General features: G+C 41.5%; 1 protein-coding gene across 1 annotated transcript in view; it reads right to left on the bottom strand.

Annotated features, from left to right (window-relative positions):
* Window positions 1–966: 966 nt before the first annotated feature.
* DISC1 (DISC1 scaffold protein) overlaps window positions 967–21,092 on the bottom strand; it is a gene marked incomplete at both ends in the record, with an annotated part of 373,050 nt that continues 352,924 nt past the window's right edge. The window contains 2 exons of the mRNA XM_084254028.1: window positions 967–1,104; window positions 9,763–9,882. Of these exons, the coding sequence (XP_084110154.1) occupies window positions 967–1,104; window positions 9,763–9,882 (258 nt within the window). The remainder of the gene's footprint in view (window positions 1,105–9,762; window positions 9,883–21,092) is intronic.

The following is a 21,092-nucleotide window of genomic DNA, read 5'->3' as shown; positions in this document are numbered from 1 at the left end:
GTGAGCTCACACTGATGTATGCAGCTGCCTCAACAGGGAGGAGCCTGCAGTGCTCCAGATTAGTGAACAAGTCCTGCCTACCTGAGCACTGCCTTATTGAGTATGTACTGCCCACTGAATACTGTACTGCACTGAAGGTTTTCCACGTCCATGGCTGCCTGGCACTTAATGGAACAAGTTAGGGAGGAAAACAGCCAAGGCTCACAAGTCTATACATGTCACCTGATCCATTCATGCCCACTACTCCCTTCCCACATTTATGTAGGTTAATTTCAAGATTATCCTGACAAAACCCCAGGGACCCTTTCTGCAGGGATAGGCCTTGCCACAATAATAAAGCTGAAAGGCTGCACGTGATCTGTGGCATGTTACTTTAAAAAAAAAAAAATTCTTTTGAAAATTTTCTTGTTAATTCTCTGAGGTTATAGTGAATCACAGGAGAAGTAAGGGGGGAAAGCTGTTAATTCCAGATTCTGGGGTTAATTAGCTCCCTTATAACATGTGCCTGTAGGAACGTGTCATGGGTGTTGGTGAGAGAGACTTATTCTGCTTTCCCTATTACATGTTCATCAATCAGGAGATATTTTAATTGTTACAGAAAGCAGGATGGTGCCAGAAAAGAGGCATTTTTCTAGCAGAATTCACACCAACTTCTGTTTAATAGGGGCTGAGATAAAAAGATTTCTAAGTCCTGTGCAGGAGATTTCAATTAATGACACAGTAAAGATGCCTCTGAATGATAGAGGGAAACTTACCAAATCAACCCTCCCACCCCCCGTATTCCAGAGGGCGGACTCCTCTCAGCCTCAGGAGAGGGAACGCAGGCCCTTTCTGTGGGTAGCCCTCCAGGCTCTTCCTCTCCATAATTGATTCAGGCACATTGGTTACACAGGGAGGTGTGAGCAGCCGCTGAGCCTCCCGTTGCTGACGTGGTCACTCACCCTCCTTCCCCCATCCTGTCACGCCTCAGACCTGTGCTTCCTGGACACCAGCTGTCACACAGGAAGCTGCAGCCTCTCTCTCTCCCACCTCCTTTGCCGGCTGGAGCTGCAGGATCATGATCTGCAGCGTTTCCTTCACCATCTGGAGCTCCCTCTTGAGAGACTGTGCACACTTTGTCAAGGAACACACGCAAAGGTGAGGGGCAGCCCTCTGCAGCCTCCAAGGGAGCTAATAAGCGCCTGCAGGAAGCAGATGGGCACAGCCTTCTAATTGCAGCCTCAAGTTCTTCCAACTTATAGGAATTAAATATTAATACAAATTTTACACTTCTTTTAAGAACAACTGCAATTTCTACCAGACCTGGAGGTTATTAAACTATCTCTAGCAATCTTTAAAAAAAAAAAAAAAAAAAGGAAGAAGCTTCAGCTCTTTGACAGAGACAGATGGCCAACTGGGAGGCTTCACGATACAGGGTCAGTGTACCCATAATTCCTGCTAACGCCCCAATGGGCCAGGGCAACTGTCACATCCAAGCACTTGATAGCAGAAAGGGCAAAGGCTGGACATCAGAGCCTCCTCAAAAATCCAAGATTTGAAGCAACCATAGGGCAAGATTCAGAGTCACAAGTATGGTCACTATGCTCAGCCAGCCTATCATCCTCAGTTCACATATTGAGCTCAGTTTTCTCATGAAACAACAACTTTTAACCCCTATAGGTTCTAATCTGCTGCTGTGTGTTATTATACTCCCATATACTTTTAAATTAGCCATCCGGTATACTCAAGATTTGGTAGAAAGCAGGGAATTTGGTTTTCTGGTTGATTGGTTGGCTGGTTGTTTTTTTTTTTTTTCGTAAACTATTGGGTTCTTAGTTTCCTAACCTAAATGTTTCTCTCCTAGAGAAACTAATCACAGATAACTTAGCAAATAATTATACAGAATAAATAAGGCTGTCATGCTCTTAAGAAACATCTCTCTTCTGGGTGTTTAAGCTGGGAAATGTTAAACCAATAGAGGTTTTTCTGTCTATCCATCATCAGCCTCTCTGCTCTTTCCTTCATGCCTAGAGACTCTAAAATAAATACAAGATGAGAGATGGATTGAATTTTTTCAACTTAACAAGCAACCTCATCCAACAGGAACAAAGGGAAACATAGAAATATGTTGACACCCTTTAAATACCATTAAATCATCACATGAGGTTAAACCACTTAAATATTACGAGATCAGACATGGAGGAAATAGAAAGCTTTGGGGAAAAGTAGCTTTCTGAGCTCTTAGCACTTATAGACCATCTATGTTATGGTGGTGTTTTATTTAAGTACAATGTCAAGAGACAAAGACACCTTTATTTCGTGACTGTAGAAAGCTTTCTCCTTTTATAAGGAACTCTAGAGGATCATAGGAGCTATGTAAATGAAACTCTTCTAGGCAAAAAAAAAAAAAAAAAATGCTGAACCCATCCTGAAAAGCTTCTGGCTGCCTTTCATCCTCTTGAAGCTTCACCAAACTTCATCATGTGTGCAATTTACATACACTTGTTCTGATGGTTCACTTCTTGCACTTGAATTTGATGGAAAATGAGGGTGAGGATGAGGAGGTACAAGGAAAGGAAAAAAAACAAATATTTGTCTTTTTTCTCTTTTTTTAAGAGACTTCATTTTCCTCCATTTCTCTGGACAGCGCTGTTAATCTTTAGTGAAAACACATATGACTTTATACAAGCAAAAGCATAAGTGGTCCCAGACGGAATACCAAGCTGCAATTTAATCACAAAGTTGTGCTACATTTATAAGGAGTAAGCATGGAACTTAGGCAGTTTATGAATCCTGACAAACTCCTGAGATTTAATTACCTTTGATAGGCATCCTGGGACAACACACCCCTCTGTTATATGCTAAATGATGACAAAGTTTTGAAGGAGAGACACTGAACCAAAATGACTTGTTTCTTGAAGAACTGGAAAATGTTCTGGCACTGTCAGAACACACTGAAAAGATGTTAAAAGAGAGTGATAGAGAAACCATAAAGGAAAAGGGCTGTTATAAAACTAACACAACAATCTCCCCTAGACAAGGAGGAGTCAGGCAGGTCCTTGTGGGTAGGCTCACCAGCTATGGGAAGCTGGAAAATCATTTTAGGCTTTAATTTGTCTCACTTGAGAAATGCAGAATCTCATTAAGAAGAGTTAAGGTTTAAAGTTTTTTTTTTTCTTGTGGGAATATAGTGCCTTTTTTGAGGTACCCTGAGATTTAAGCCTTATTTTCTAAGACAGTAGATGTAGCAAACACCTTAGATTCTGTTTAAACAAGCCCAGATATCAGAAATCCCAGAACCCTCAGTGGGTAAGCCTATGGGAAATATTCATCAACATGAATATTTTTTTAAAATTATGTTTTTATTTACAAAATACCTCTCTCTAACCAACCTGTATATATGATTCCTTCCTAAAAGAGAGTTTTAAAGGTATTTTGAATGTATGGAAATGGAAGAGCATTCAGGATAAAATGTGGAGTGGGAAAGAGAAATAGCAAGTTTCAGAACAATTTGTACAGAATGAGCCTAATTTTGCAGAAATGACTAAGAAATAAATCATTTCTAGTCAGAAAAGATTCTTAACAGAAACAGGAGTAGAGTTTTAGGTATTGTTATAGGACAGAAGCTGGAGTTTTTTCCCCCCATACATCTGTGATATTCACAAAGCATACCTTCATATTTAAATAGATGTGTTTATAAGAGAAAGCACTTGAAACATTTCTCTCTAATACAGTTGGAGAAATGAATGGGCAGATAATGATTCTTGATCTTTCTTTCACTCCATCAAATATTCAAACATTTCTTGAGCTCCTACTGTGTGCTAAGAAGTGTTCCAAGCACAGGAGTTATACCAAACAAGATAACTGCCATCACAGAGCTTCAGTGCCAGTGAGCGGGGCAGAAAACAAGCACACATGTATCTGGAAGATGACCTGGGAACTAGGGGAGGATTTTCAGCCAGGGAATGACAGGATCACTCTCACTGCTTTAATCATTGATAGATTAAAGGGAGCAAGGGCAGAAACGTGGAGATGAGAGGAGACTATTGCAATAATTCAGGCAAGGAAAGACCATGGTTTGGGCCCAGGAAATGGCAATGGAGGTGGTGAGAGGTAGTCAGATGCTGGAGATTTTTAAAGATAGAGCCAACAGCATCTGGTGATGGACTGGAAGAGGAATGTGATGGCAGGAATGACTCCCAGATTTTTTGTCTAAGTAATGAGCTGGAAAAACAGACTTGCCATTTACTGAGAAGGAAAAGATTGGGAATGTTTACTCAGGGTGGGAGGAATTTGACTTGGGGCATGGTAAGCTGGAGAAGTCTATTTGTCAGCCAAGTGGGGATGTTGGGTAGGAAGCAGGCATGAGTCTGAGGTTCAGGAGATACCTAGGCTGCAGATAAGTACTTGTAGGTTATACTGAAAAATAAATTTTAAAAATATTTTACAACAATTTTTCATGGATTCACTGAAAAGTAAATTATCCCATTTGACATATTGTATGGCTATTCAATAGTAGAATCAGATTTTTTGATTGCTAGTTCAATAAATTCATAGTTGAAACCCATTGACATAATTTTCATTGATTTGTGTCAAAGACCAAAGCAAATAAAGAAAAACTCCAGTATTGGAATTTCAGGTCTATATGCTAGAGGTGCTCATTACTTCTAAGTGCAAGAATAAGTCTCCAAAGGGCTGAATGATTCTTACGAAGCTTGTGCCACAGAAACCTCTATGGTCATAAACAAAGTTCCTCTGTAACAGACATACCACCAGAAACATGTGCCATCTAAGGAAATCAACACATTGATTACAATACTGGCACAAGAATTGACATGCCAAGATCTTTAAAACCCCTTTGAAACTCAAGATCATACTTTACCACCTTGGGAGAGACTATACACATATTAAGCCAATTTATAACTTCTATGTAAAATTGTGCAAATCATGTGTACAATTAGTAAAGGGATAACACAACAAACCACATTTCACAGATGAGGTCCAGGAATACAGTGGCAAGGCAGCATTGCTATTTAGGGCAGCCACTGGCAAAATCCTCAAATTCTTTCAAAGGGGTCTGTGTGTGTGTGTGTGTGTGTGTGTATTATCAACAACTGAGTGCTTTGCTATCAAGTGGGTTGCCAAGCGATTCTTTTAGTAGCTTACTCAAAAGTAAGTCTTGAGTTCATCTGATCTAGTTGAGTTCAAAAAGAAATAACAACACATCCTTCAAAGTTGTTCTCATTTGGTAAATTATTCCTTTACTAAATCCTCTGCAGTCACCACAGCCTACATTACCAGGAAATTCACCTTCATGATGAAGGTGATGAACACAGTTGTTTAAGACCAAAGAGCAAAGCCTCAGCCTTATACCCCACAGCCCTGTGTGTTGGATCTGGCAACCCTACAGGGGCCCTCTTTATACTTCCTCAAGGTTTTTCCTCCCCCACTGTGATTCACCAACTCTTCGTCTTCCTGCCCCAAAGTGTGGGTGAATATCAAAAGGAAGATCCCTGATCACCATACCTCATTATCTGAGCATAGATGATTCTTAAAATGACCACCTCTTAGACTCTCAGTTTTCTAATCTACAGAATACATGTATTAAATATGGTGAGACTTATGGTCCCTCTTCCAGTGCATTAGCTCTGGAGGAGGAAAACATTTCCAAGGAGACAACACTAACTCCAAAAACTGTTCCTTTGTCTGAAAGTTGAAGCAAACAAGGGTCCTTTAGGAAATGTGATGTTTGTGCATGTGCCTGGATGTACTTAGAGTATTTGCATGCCATCAAGCGCCACCAAAACTAATCGATTGGGCACCATGCATTCCAAATCAGCAGAGAGAATAGAATTCCACAAGGGTTTCCTGGACATGGATGTAAATAGAACCACAAATAGAATCAGTCTGTCCCCATCTCATCTATGTCTCAGAGGCAAGCAGAACTGCCCTGGGGGCTTTGAAATATGCCAAATGCGTCTAAATCAGGTGTGCTTCTTTTTCTTTAAAGTGTATGGTAGAAAATGAAGGAGAAAAAGAGAGTTGGAAAGCCCTGCTTAAATATCCACCTAATCTCACAAATTTTTAAAGCATTTTGAACATGGAGGATTCATTACATACACTCCAAATGTTTTTCAAAATGTAACTGCTAATTAGGACTCAAAATGACTGTGAGATTGTACTAGACACTCTGACTAACGCTCCTGGAAATCCCAGCTTGACTGGCAGTGAAGTCACACCTCCTGTCCTATCCTCAGACACCAGGCCTGCGTCACCTCTGTGATGCTGGCTCTTCCAATTAATGGTGCAGGCTCCTTCCAGGCACTCACCGCTGCAGTAGCTGACGGCTTTGTGTTGTTATTTGGTCATGTCACATATAATTTAGTGAGCCTGTCAGGATGATGAGGAGACATGGCCTGTTTCTCACCCACCTCTTCAATCTGTCAATCCAATGTCTTCTTCCTCAAAGCAGGAGGTTCCCAGCAGCTGCCTGCAGCCCCAATATTAAGTCACGACTCCTAGAGGACCTGTATGGACACTCAGCCCCACTACCTACCCGTCTGTTAGGACCACACTAACTATGCTTTTTCACAAGCATGGCTTATGCAGAAACTCAGTGCCTTTCCCATAAAGAATGAGAGTCTGTCATGCCCAAGACTTGCATCGCCTGGACATAGACTCATATTAATCACGGTCACTCCACATTATAAGCACAGTCAGCTCTGGCAGAGTGCTTAATGGAATCAAACAAAAATATTACACTCACTGTGCACTGCCTTCGTGTTGTTGACAGCAAGCTCAGACGCACTCAGAGTTGTATCTTTGATCAAGATTGGAAACACCAACCAGTCAGTTTGGCTGTAGGATTCTGGCAGCCTCTTTGAATCTCTAGAGAAGTTCTGATTTGAAACAAAGGCTTTAGTTTGTGTCAGGAGCCTCCACAGAGCCTTGTAAATATGTCTTTCTGTCTTAGGGCACTATGCTCCCCTCAGATCTAAGCATTGTACTCTATGAGTTCAAAGCTATCTCCTGTGGATTTACACTCAATCAGTGATACAAAACAAAGCCTGACTTTCAGAGAAAAGTCTGGAAGAAATCCACATTCTGATTTTTGTTTGCAGGGGAGAGGTTGACTTCAGCACCTACCTCAGTACTTCCCAGCTCTCATTTAACATGGTCCCTCTATGTCTCTACTTAGCTCAGCAAGGATCAGCAAAATTTTCAGAAAATATAACCTTAATAAAATACTTTTATTATGGTTTGAAATTTTTATAGCAACCTGTATGCTCCCTAGAACAGGCTTGTCCACTTCTTTACAGGCACAGCTGCCTCCCGATGGGCCAAGTAGGACACAGGGCTTGTGGCTGGACAGTTCTGTGACTTGTTAGAAATAATCTTAGACCAGCCACATAATTGCTAAGTTTCAGTTTTCTCAACTATGAAGTAGGAATCATAACTTCTATCTATAGCAGATTTATTAGAATTAAATGACTTTTTAAAAATATGTATTTATTTATGCATACAACAATGGGGTACAGGCCAAAGGTGCAGGGGGTGAGAGGATTCATCAGAGACAGAGTGGGGAACAGAACAGGCAGAATGACTGAAATACACTGCTGAGGGGGGCAGCAGGCAAGTCAGGAGAGGTCTGTTGTGCCATGTGGGTAGCTCCCTGGCCAGAGATAGAATTCATGCTGCAGTGGCTGCGAATAGCTTCATAGGTTGTGTCTTAACCCCTTGCGCCACCAGGGAGGCCCTAGAATTAAATGACTTTTAATAGAAGTCATTGTATAGCTGTTCATTGATACCGTCAAGTATTTATTCCAAAATAGTTGAATCAAGCTCCACCTCTTACGTACAAATGAGATGTGGTTTGAACTTGGGACATAGACACTAGGAAGGCAAATGGACTTGGAGAATATAGTTTTCTACCTAACACCAAGCACTTACCACATATAAGAACTATATGAAACATATTTTTAAATTGAGCCTCAATAGAGGAACATGTTCTAGCAGATGTTACAGATGAGGAAGCTGCTGCCTAAAGAGACTTCATCAGTTGTCCATGATCTGGATGCTGCTGCTTGATGACCTGGCTTGGACTGGTTGTGGGAAAACTGAAACAACCTTGTTTAAATACAGCTCTGTCCCCTCTCAGCCTCTTCCTCTGCTGCCCAACCTTATTAAGAAGGAAAGCCAATGACCTAAAATCAAAGTAACCATCTAGAAAGTTTTTAAACAAGAGACCAACACAAAGCCTCATTGCTCAGAGGAGGCCACCTGACCCCACCACAAGCTGAGGTACATCCCACTGTGATACAACCTCGCCTGCTGGGCATGGGGCCAGGAACTCCTCCTTGTATATTGGCTCTGTTCATGGCATTGTTTACAGGCACCCAGATACAGATTGTCACTTGCCCATTTGCTGAAGGTCATGCTCCCTGATAAGACCTCAAATCTGTGTGCTCCAAGAACACGAATAAACAAAAACCAAAACAAAATTCTTCTACTGTTTCTTTGGTCACATTTATAACAATAACTTAAATGCTAGTTCTGTAAGAAGCAGGAAACTATGAAGAATAAAATATCTGGTTTAAAAAATCTATCTTTAGCAACCTGAAGTTAATCGTTGATTAAGTTGAAGAAATTTCCTGCTAAGTTTAATAAGCAAGGTCAAAGATTTAAAGTCATAATGAGGAAGAAAACACAGTGTTAAATCTATCATTGAACTGTGGTTCTGAATATTTTCAACTAAGATTAATCCTGGACCTTTTAAGACTGTTTAAACACACTGGACTTACATATAATAACACACACACACACAATCTCATATACATATATGAATACACACGCTCACATCCTTGAGAAACAATCACACACATTATATATACAATCTCACACACACATGCTTACACACACTCAAGAAAAAATAGGGTAAAAACTGAGATTCTGAAAAGACAGCAGTGAAAAGCAAAGATGAAAATAGCGACACTTTCCACAAATTCATCTGATAAAAGTCTAGAAAGGATGAATGAACAGGGAAGTGTTTTTATCTGGAGAAGTATCTGAATTAAATAACTGAAAAGATACAGGGTGGGGCTGAACATCTTTCAACCTTGTGCACCATCTATCAGCCCTCACAAGAACCACACAGTGACACACTGACTGTGTCCACCAATCAGCAAACGCTATAAGCCTGCGTGTGGAAGCACACAAAGTGTGTCCTCACACTGTCTTGCTCATTTAGAGTGAGTTCGGATGAAGGTATGCGCAGAAGTGATACCAAGAGTATTAAGTCTTGAAGAAGAACTTGAAAAGGAAATAATCTAAAGTCCTGTTTGCTGTGATACTCTTCAGTCCACACAAGACAGTGTTGTATGGTAAAGAAAGCCAAAGATGGGTTTGGGTTGCTTGGTAAGAAGAAAGTCCCTAGAATACTAAGCCAGTCAGACTCACAACCATCTGAGCCCCAACAAACCCAGTTCACACCCCTGAAAACTGTATTTTCTTAAACCTTGTTGCACACGTCTGAATCTTATAGCTGATTTTTAGTGGTCAGATTTTATAAACAAAAATGCTGAATTATCAAAAACTAGAATGAAAATATTACTCTTTTTAGAGTATGGATAATATGAGAGATCTGATGTATGCTGTACTATAAATAACAGCAGTAGCAGTATCTATGTGTTTTCCTCTGCTGAGGCATGGAAAAGTTGTGTGTGTTTTTCAGACTTTCTTCTACAAAATATCCTGGCAGGTTTTTAATCTGCAAGATGAAAGGATATGAATGAGCTCCTCATCATGACTATGGATTGCAGTGTGAAGTTGATCTTCTAAGTACAATAATTTCTTGCCTATGGCTTCACATTTTTCTCCAAGTTCTGCAGAAAAGATGTAAGATTCCTGGCAAGAGAAAAAAGAAAAAGATTACTTGTAAAGGATGGGCTTTTTCAGGGTCAGGAACACATCGGCACTTTATCCAGTAGTCCACAAAGGGAAGATGTTCCAGCAGAGCTCTTCCAGCTTCCACACCCTGGTATGATTATGCTAGAACCTTTGTCTCTCCTGGAGGTCATTCTTGAGAAAACATGAACTGATTTCAAATTATTACCGATGGATAAATGGTGTCTATGTGGCTCCACAGATTACTTCCCTTATCTAGTCATTACAAAGTGCTATTTCCAGTATGTCAACTCCTAAAGTACATTGATCAAGGGAGAAGTCTGAGTCTTCCAGCTGCATCCACAGGCAGATTCATCATACAACAGGAATGTTAATCAGAGAGGAGCTGGGGCAAGTCACAGGAGCAATGGGGCTGATGTGTATGAACAGAAATACTCCTTTAAGGTACAGAAATCTAATAGGACACTGAACATATGTCTTCATACTGGTCAAACCGCTGAAAGCTAGATACGAATGAGATTTTAAATGCCATGTAGTGTTATTGTCTATATAGCCACTGCCACCACCACTAAAGGTGTTCATTTCCTCTTCCCCACATCAGGACTTAAGTTCCTTAAGTGCAGGATGATGACGTGTGGCCATTGCTGGATGCAGAGCTCTTGGTGTGATGTCAGACACATGGCGAGCACAGTGTCAGGGCACCATGAATGTACAGTTGTGGAGCCTCCTCCTTCTCTAATATTCTCCCCTCCAACTAGTGTCCTAGCAAGGCTAGGAGAGTGCCCTTGTTAGGTTACTTTGCTGCATGTAACCATCACAGAGCTGAGTCCAGACGCCAGCCTCCCACCACCTGGCATGAGACCCACATACAAATTGCTAGTTGTGTCCCCTCTACTCTCCCACATACAATATAATTTTCATAGCCATTGCACCCCTGTTCCTCCTGCCTGTCCCTGTTCCTCTGCCCTTCTCTGAAACCCAACCTTTCCTTCCATGCCCCCAAAAGTTTCCACCTTGTCAAACAGCAATTCTGACAGGTGATAGGTTCTCACACGTGGCAAGGGCCATGGGTTGTGCGTCCATCCTCGGGCCACAAGTGTAGCACTGGAATATAGAAGGCACAGATTTTTTTTAAAGAAAAGAATAAACAAGAAAAAGAGGAAAGAAAAGAAAAAAGGGAAGGAATCTTAGGATAAAAGAAAAGGAAAAAAAACACAAAAAATGAACTTATAATTAAAACTTCACTAAATGTTAAAGGAAGTAATGTTTCCCAACTAATTGTCAAAGTTTTAGAAGATATATTAAAAATAATTTTGCATAAGGGAAGGTAGTAAAAATATATATTCATATTGAACTGTAGAGTTACTACAAAAGCTGTAATTGATACCCAAAAATAACAAAATGCCCAAATGTAGTGATATTCAATGTTAAAACATCCTTAGAGTCATGGTTACATAACTTTATAATTTGTGTCCATTAGTAGCCATTAAATCTTTAAATCATTAATAACCATTAAATATGCAATTTAATATCCTCTGTTAAACTCCAGAATGCTTTAAGATTTATATCCCCAATGATGAACCATATTAGAAAAAGAAAGTGCTAATGCAAACTATGATAATTATTATAAATATTAGAAGAGTCTAATATAATCCAAGTAATAGTATGTACAAAAGAAGAGAAATCAAGTGACAACAACACATAGTTTTGAGAATAATGAACACAAATGAACAGGAGGGCATGTGAAGCACATATGAAGACTTACTCATAATTGGCTGCAGTAGTGGTGAGAAGACAGCAAACACAAAAATCACTATACATATTTTACTGAGCCTACAAGTAATAACTTTATCATGCAAAGATGCAGAATTACAAAATAGACAAGTTACATGGAAGTTGAGAAATGAACAATGAAGAACATCATAATTATGCATGAAATAAAAGAGACACTGAGAAACCAAACATCTGGAGGAAAATGATTGACAGTGGTGAAACCACAAGTCATGCACGAAGGAGAAAAAATACAGTGTTAGTGGGGAAATTTACACAGTGAAGAATACACTTAAAGAGAAGAAAAACTTAGAACATGGAACCAAGGAATTTAAAATACTCTTAGATGGAAACAAATGACTCAATCATCTTAAGTCTAAAACAAATAAAAATCAGAGCTGAATTAAATCAATTTAAAATATGGTTGTAGATTTCTCCCTCAACACATAATCCTGGCTGGTTTTTCTTTTTAAATTGTGTACAGATAGACAGCAATTGTGTCAATTCGGGGAACCAATTTGAGACCAAATAGCAAGAACTTCAAATTGTTCATATCTTCAGATCCAATAATTCTACTTCTCAGAATGTATCAAGAACATTTATATATTTAAATTTAAATAATTTGTATTAAGCCTTATAAATAAATATAGAAAAATATGTTAAATAAGATATATTTTAATAAGGCTAAAGTCATTGCATTAAAAGAAGAAATAACTTAAATATCTGACAATAAAGGGAGTAGTTAAAATTCTGGCACATGCAATTTGCATTTAGCCATTAAAGTCATTTTAATACAAGAATATTTAATGATGAGGAAATACTCAAATAGGCAAAGCACTGAAATATTCACGGTTATTATTCCAAGGGGCAGTATTACAGCAAATTTTATTTTTTTCTCTCTACATTGTTGTATTTTCTGCATCTCTAAAATTTGAAGAGTTACCAAGAACACTAATTCAAACCACAGTGGAAAAGCACAGAGGAAATAGTTTTAAAGACAATTTTAAAGATTAAGAGAACACAAAGCCATAATGGAGCAGACAGCTCCAGTTTCGGGGGCCAGCAACAGAAGCTCTGATTGCTAGTCTCTCACAGGGCTGATTCTTGAACTACAGAATCTCTCCCAGGCTCCTGTGTTGTTGGCCTCACTGATTCTGATCCTGAACTGGGAGGACGTGAAAAGTGGCTTGCATGGGTATTATTTCAGGAGTTGGTGGCTTGACTCCAATGCTCTCAGTTGGAATCTTGGGAATAGAAAAAATAAGACCTAACCAAGAAGTGACAGCTCATGTGCCTGCAGATTCGCACATTTCTATGAATCTGACGAGAGATTCTGTTCTGGCCAAAGGAAACCTATCTGCCCAGAGGGCAGCGTGGGCCCACAGTCATAGGTATCACTGCATAAAGCTGCAGGGTTCCTGCCTGTCAACCCTACACTGAGGGGCTAAATGGAACTTTCACGTCATTTCCTTGCTGTGTCCAGAGCATACATGTGGCCACAGCAAATGGCCTTCCAGACCCTGGAATCTCTGCCAGCAAGAGAACATTTATACATTCCATTGGATGGGGAAGGGCCTTTGAGGGCCCTCGATGAACAGAACACAGAGAGGTAACATGCCTGGCTTCCAAAACCAGACAATAATAGGTGGTCACTTGCCCTGGAACTCAGCTACATGTTGCAAGGAAGCCTGAGGCACATGATGAACAGAGCATGTGTAGATGAATGGTTGAGAGTCCCAGCGGAGGCCCCAGTCATCAGACATGACTGGGACTGAACCTTCCAATGATTCCAGGCTCCATTTTCAAGTCATTCAACCAACACCTAGACATTGTGCAGCAGAGACATCCCTGCCCATAGTGCCCCCACTAAATTCCTGAGCCACATATCCATGCAAAGTATATATGGTTGTTTGAAATCACCAAGTTGGGGGTGACTTTTTATGCAACCATAGTGGCTAGAGCAGTGGGCTACAGGGGTTGCACCCAACCCAGGATACTGTGTGGATGGACTATTGAAAAATGTCAGCATAGTCAGAGGTCCCTAGTTAGAATGATGCCAAGACTGACTAGTTCTTGAAACTCACTAGAGTGAATGACCGGCCTGGCCTCAGGGCATGAAGTGTTTAGCCATCCACACAGGGAGCTGTGGCTTTGAGGCAGAGAAGAGCAAGAAAGAAATTTTCATGAGCAGCCACTGTCACTGATCACTAGTTCTCAAGCCCCTGGCTCCTGGTGTGGGTTTTTAAATAATGAAGGTTCATATTCTGAGCAATTACTTGTTTGCAATAAGGCCTCGCTTCCCTCCAGGTTTGGGAGAAAGCCTCTTTCTTTAATGAACACTCAGCACAGCAAGGAGCTCCCACCACGAAAGGCAGAAGGGATTCACACTCGCATTGGGACACAATCACCCCAAGGAAGGAAGGTCAAAACCACGGCACCATTTAAATGGCCCTGTCCTCAGTCTCCCCCAGAAGCACCCAGTGTTTTGTGATCCTGACTCTGAGAACACCTCCTGGAGTGTGTTCTTTTCAGTCACTAGGTATTAGGCTTTACTTGCTTGCAAGCCCCTGGAGGGAGAGCAGGGGGATTTGCTATCTACTCTATATCCATTTCTAAGATTTTATCTGCTTTATTTGTCTAAGCTTTGGTGGGAAGTTAAAAATCAGTAAAGAAGGGCCTCCCCAGTGGCGCAGTGGTTGAGCGCTGGGTTGCGAGGCTGCCCGCGGCCTCTGTGGCGCCGGTTCGATCCCCGGCTGCTCCCTGGCCACCGGAGGAGGGTCCCACATGGCGCGCAGACCTCTCCTGCCGCCCGCTGCTCCCCTCAGCAGTGTACTTCGGTCCTTCTGCCTGCTCTGCTCCCCGCTCTGGCTCTGGTGAATTCTCTCACCCTCCCGCACTTCTGACTGTACCCAGTGCATGTATAAACAAAAAACAAACAAATAAATAAATAAATAAAGCATGCCTCTATTAAAAAAAAAAAAAATTAAAAAAAAAAAATCAGTAAAGAAAATGGGTGTCAAGTTTTGCTTGCTGGTTTGTCTTGAAAGAAAGGGAGCTTCTTTTCAAACTGTCTTCCATAACAGCCTTGGCATTTCTGTTTAAGATAAAATAATGAACTTAAGTGAGGTGTACTGGTCAGGAGGCTCAGCTTGGGATACAACTAGGTAGGAAGTACATCCTCATCTTACACTCACCTTCTTCCCCAGGACATTAAGGCAGGCATTTTCAAGGTCACCTCATGTGCAAATGTCACATCCTTCCCTAGAGCCAGTAAGGAACATAAGAACTATCTACTTCTGGAACTCCCCTGATGGCGCAGTGATTGAGTGCTGGGCTGCAAAGCTGCCCGCAGTCTCTGCAGCACCAGTTCGATCCTCAGCCGCCGGCAACGGTCCCACATGGCGCGCAGACCTCTCCTGCCACCCGCTGCTCCCCTCAGCAGTGTACTTCATCAGTCTGCCTGTTCTGTTCCCCGCTCTGGCTCTGGTGAATTCTCTCACCCTCCCGAGCTTCTGACTGTACCCAGTGCTTGTATAAATCAATAAATAAATCTTTTAAAAAAAAAAAGAACTATCTACTTCAGTTCCTCCTCTTACCTACAGGGAAAAGGTCTCAATCCTGTGACTTGCTGAAGGTAAAACAATGAGAAAGGCTGGGGTCTGAGATAAAGGTCTCACATCTAGCCAGTTCTTTTCTCTGGATCTAACTGTGGCAAACACAGAAAGGGTTTTTGGGGGGCTAGCCCAGGGAGGGAGGGAGAGGGTCACAGAGTGATGACAGGAAGAAATCAGAAAGCAGAGAGCCCCTTCCACCTTTGGACCTCTGCAAAATCTCCGAGTCTCGGAGGGCTCAAAGCTCAGTAAGGGGGCTGCTCGCTGCAGGACCCAGACATGGGGTGGAGAAGATAGCAACCAGAACAACTTAGGGTGCGATGGTGAGCTAGGGACCTTTAGCTGCATGTCTGTAAATCTGGACACAGAGGAAAGCAGATCAGTCACTAGGGAAAGACAGTGAGGATTTCTTTTTTCTGAGTAAGAATATGAGAGCCTTGATGTGTCATCCTTTCTCCCACCCTGGCAGATAGCAAATGAGCATTCCCTGAGCCACGTCCACTAGTTCATGCACTGGGCTCTGCCTGGTATGAAATTCATATAGTTCACTTCCAATTTTATTATTAAATGAAATGCAGAGAAATAAACCCCACCCACATTGACCGCACAACTGATCCTTAATAATTAAGATATCATCCACTAGAAAGTCGCTGGTTTCTTCCCTGAAATGGAATTTTGCAAGATTTGCAATTCTGACTGGATAAAGTACAGGTTGGTTGGCATTTCAAAGTGTCTCTGAAAATTCTCCAGTAATTTGCCCCACCAGGCAGTCTTTTCAGAAATTCAAATGATTTTTTTTTCTTTCTATACATCCATCTCATCATCCAGCCAAAGAATAACACTTTCCCCATGGGTCAGAATGAAGCTTCCCTAGGGAAAGTGTCTCCTTGCTGAACCTTTCTCCCCTGCCCTTGCCTAGCACACCCTTTTTCTTCAAATCCCACACATTCCACTTTTCCAGATATGTTCCAGGATCCCTGAATCTCCTCCCGCCTCAAAGCTAGGTTTGGGGTGTCCCTGCCACACTGTGGGGCTCTCTCAAGCACATCTCCTCTTCAGTGCACATACACCTGCCTGGCCCCCCACAACATGCTAGCAGGGTGGCGCGCTGCCATTCCTGTAGTCCCAGTCATGAGCACGCTGCCTAGCTCTTAAAAATCACTCAGTAAAAGTTGTTGGGAAAAAAGAATGGAGACTTCCTTTTCATCATGTCTTAAGGAAGATATGCTCTTTCTCTGACTCCATTACCCAAGGCACCCTCATGGAACAACGTGAAATCCATAGAAGGGGAGGTTCCAGGTTCTCTGTAACACCCCAGGAAGGGTGGCACTGAGCAGGGAGGCGAAGCCAGGAAAAGACTGGGAGAAGGGTGGAGAAAGGAGGAAGAAGTGGAGAGGCATGGACAAAGAAGACCTGGGAGGCACATGTTGCAGAGAAAGACATGTGTAGAAGCGGCACTTGCTTCTCGGCCTTGTACTAGGGACTTGGGGGACATGGAAGGAGACACTTGAGGCAGACATGGGTGAGAGACCCATGGGGAGGATGACAATGGCAGCCTTGATCTTGATTTTGCTCCTTTCCTTCCAGACTTGCCTGGTCCCTTCTGCCCCTTTCCTATGGGTCTCTGCCAGGAGGTGCCTTAGACTTGTGGCTAGATTTCAGGCCTCAGTAGCCCCCTTTGTGCCAATCCCATTTAGCTGGGAATTTACCCACGAGGGGATAAGTAACTTTGGGTGCTTCATGGGGAGACTATTTTAACTATATTTTTTCCCTTCTCTCTATTGAACACTGATTTTTTTAAAGTTCTTTTCTACTGAAGGTCTTATGCACTAAGAGTATGTTTTGTCTTGATGCAGAAGACAGAACCCATTTAGAGCGAGCAAGTTTGGGGGTTCTGGGGTGCCCCTCTGTCTACCCATTAATACTCTTTTTTTTAAAGATTTATTTATTCATTTACACAAGAACCGGGGTACAGGCCAGATGAGCAGGAGGGTGAGAGGATTCACCAGAGAAAGAGCAGGGAACAGAACAGGCAGACTGATGAAATACACTGCTGAGGGGAGCAGCGGGAACGACAGGAGAGGTTTGCCAAGCCATGTGGGCCCCTCGCCAGCTGCCCGGGATTGAACTTGTGCTACAGAGGCTATGGACAGCTTCGCAGCATGGTGCTCAACCGCCTGCACACCAGTGGAGGCCCCCCACTAACACTCCTGCCAGAGTATAAAGAGCCATATAGTAACCCCATGAGGAGACTTCTCTGAACACAGTCCCCATGCCTGGGTGCAGACAGAAACAGCCTAGCCTGGGAAATCCCTTACCACTAAAGCAAGCAATGGGTCCCCTGTGCCTGCCATAGCACTTCTACACAACAGTGCCTTTTATCAGCCTCAGAAAAGCCCTAAATCTTTCCTACTATCCCTCCACACAGGTAGGATTCAGTAGCAACCACTCAGCCAGGCAATATTTCAAATATAATTTGCTTAACTCACCTCATGATCAAAACCTGTAGACTTGAATATTTGGGCAGAAATTTTCAGCTGTGTTGAATTAAAGCAGATGTCAAATTTCTGTCTCACTCACCAAACTCGGGTAGCATGATTTAAAACAGAAAATAGAATTTCCTTGGTTGAGCAGGATTTTCCCATTAAAATGACTTCATAAAATCATGTATCTATAAAAGTTAATACCCAAACCCCCAAATATACCCAGTAGTTAGTCTGAGTGGATGTCCAAACCTCACACACTGGAGAAAAACTCGGCGGCATATGCATGGCCTGGGTCCCCAAGGACTTTTTTTTGCTAAGGAGTATTTCCCACAAAGCTAAGTTAAGTCCCTGCCTGTGAAATTTGGAAAAATATCAACATTTAAAGTTTTAAAGCTAGAGCTCATATTCAAAGGGCAAGGGATATATATTAATAATAATTGTTTTGATAAGAAAAATGTCTCATCAGGTTATATATAAAGGAGGAAATCAAATTTATTATTTTTGTTCTGAATAGAAAATGCATTTGAAATATTTACATGAAATTGAGTAACTGCACTATATTTTGGGTTCAGTCACTAGGTCAAGAATATTTAAGTAGCTGATTTTTTGGAGTGCTGTCAAAAGTAGTTCTAAGGGAACAGGTAGTTGATGCCTGAAATGAAACCAAAAAACCTCTGAAATAAGAAGTATTGCCATGACCTAAAACTTAAATTGAGAAAAAAATCAGCAAAGTGCCTTTCGGGTTTGCCCTTCCTGCATGAAATGCACTGTGCTGGGTACCATGCTTTAAAGTCATCAAAATTAGAAATCAGAGACATTCTGCAGGAGCAGGAGAGAGAAAGGGGATCAAAACAGGGGAGGGAAGAGTACAAGGGACTGTGGTAATGGTTCATGGGTGAATTGGTGGCGGGAGTTTTATGGGAACTATACCTAAGAGGAGAAAGTATACATTGTATAAAAATGAACAACGATGAAATATATATATAAAGTATTATATTATTTATAATATATTATATTTATATATATATATATAAAATAAAGTCATCAATTGCTTTCCCTGTTGCTAGGCATCAGGGATTAGGAGAAGGAGCCCCCATCTTGGTTTGGCTAGCCTACTCTTTAACTCAACCAGTTTACTCAGATCCTGTTTTCCTTAGCCAGGTAATACAGCATTAGCAATAGATGCTTATCCAGAAAAATATTTAATTCTTCAAAGACAACCCATAAAAGCATTCATAACAAAAAACAGATGACCAAGCAAATCTTCCCTTATGGTCACAAAGCCATTTACATTTAAGGATTGTGAGCCATAGCAGAATTTGAGTTTAAAACTAAAATTGCAGAAGCAGGCAGGCACTGCACACATACAACTTACAAATCAAAAATACGACTTGAGCTTCACAATGTTTGCTCCATTGTTAAGTTTCATTCCCTCTCCTATACCTTGAGGTGAACCAGATGTGAATACCACCATCCGTGAGCCTAGCTGATGCATTAAAGCATTTCCTTAGTTCAGTATTAAAATCACAGCCTTAAATATGTTCCTTTGGGCTGTTTTCCAAAATATTTGCTTGGTAAATATATTCCAGGAATGCTCTATGGTTTTCTTTCTTTTTTTTTCATTACCCACATAAAGAGGATTTACCTCAAACTCCTGTACATACCACAAAGACTATCTCTCACATCTATTTGAAATGGTTTTTAGAAGTATTCATCTTTCCACAAAAATTCAGAGTTCTACAATCATTGTGTAATGGCAACAAGAGGCACAAATGAAGACCTCAAAAGTGCATCATTATTACTCCATGTGAATATAAATATTCATTTAAATATCCAAATTATATGGTTACACCCTGAGTAAATGCATTTTCTTTTTAAAAGCATCCAGATGTCACAAGTGGTAAGGAAAGCATCTGAAATAGTTAGACATCTTTAGGTCAGAGCAAGCAATGAACAGTCTTCTAGTATCTGCAGGCTTGTTATAGAGAAGAGGCTGAGAAAAGGATCTGAATTTACAGAGTCATGTGATAAAGAAGTGATGAAAGAAGCAACTGCCTGTTAATTCATATATGTTACTTGGGCTATGGTTTCTAGTTTACATGATAGAAATATTTGAAAAGCTATATGTTATAGTCCCATGATCATTCAAGAGAATTTGGACTATATTCCTTTTAGCACAGTTGTGTTGAACATCAAAGGTAAATAACACCAAACAATACTAGAACCTTCTGGGGGGAAAATCTATTTTTAAATGAGATCTACAGCATTAAAAAGTAACTACACTATCTCTATGTAACACTAGGTGAAGATTCTGGGGATAGTGACATCAAACCATAAGACTTTTGTATACATTTTTTTAAAACTGTAAATTGGACACCACTGGGGGAGTCCATTGAAGGGGAAACTGTTCTGCCAGGTGCATGCTGCTGAGAAGAACCGATGACCACGAGTCAAGGGGGAACTTTGAGAACAGAATTAACTTGAGAAAAGAATCAAATGGCCACTTTCATTTGTGTCCATTTGAGATTTAAAAAAAAAAAATTTCTAGATGTGCCATTAAGCTGTGCCATTAAGAGACTACTAAATTCCTTTTTCTAATGCTGAGGCTTCCCCCTGGTTCTGGATGTCACCCTTTATAAGTGGCACACTCTTCACCCCCAGGTGGGAGTTCCAGAACCCTAACCCAAGCCTCATGCCTGTTCAGAGAGAGCAACAAAGACAGGCAGGAAGTTCTGACAACTAGTGGAGGACAGGAAGCTCCTGACTAACTGCCCTGGTCCCCCAAGGTGAGGGAATAAGATGCAGCTGCACCATGACAAAGAGGCACAGTGTTAGTTCATTTTCCAGAAATGGATTAAAAAAAAATCTCTCTGCTACTCAAAGGAAACCACTGCCTGTTGGGTAGATAATCTTCTATGTCACAAGTGTGGCAAATGAGTCCTCACCCTCCCGGTAGTGACTGTCCCTACTGATCCCTCCAGTGTTCATCAGGGAGTGACAAGGAATTTCCAAGGTGTATGAGGCTCCAAAGGCCCCCAAGGGTTTTTCCTCAGAAGCAGTGAACTATTTTTAATTAGTGGAAGAAGTGCCACAATTAGACCCTGCAGCACAGAAAGTGGTTCCATACCTTTCCAACAGGAGGGGAAGCATGCATCAAAGGAGTTCACTTCCTTTCCTTGGGCAGGTGAGGGAGGCTGACAGGCTGAGAGCATTAATTAATGGAAAGAACCAGCAGGAGCCAGCTAACTGGCAACAGGAGAAGCCCCTCCCTGCCCCACCAGCCAGGTGCCAGGTAAGACTCGCTCCCTCTCTGCTCAGTGACCAAGGAGACCCCCCATGAGCC

The sequence above is a fragment of the Talpa europaea genome (assembly GCF_964194135.1).
Source record: "Talpa europaea genome assembly, chromosome: 14".
NCBI classification, from domain to species: domain Eukaryota; kingdom Metazoa; phylum Chordata; class Mammalia; order Eulipotyphla; family Talpidae; genus Talpa; species Talpa europaea.
Note: the sequence above shows the minus strand (reverse complement) of the source record. Positions and strands in the feature narration are given on the sequence as shown.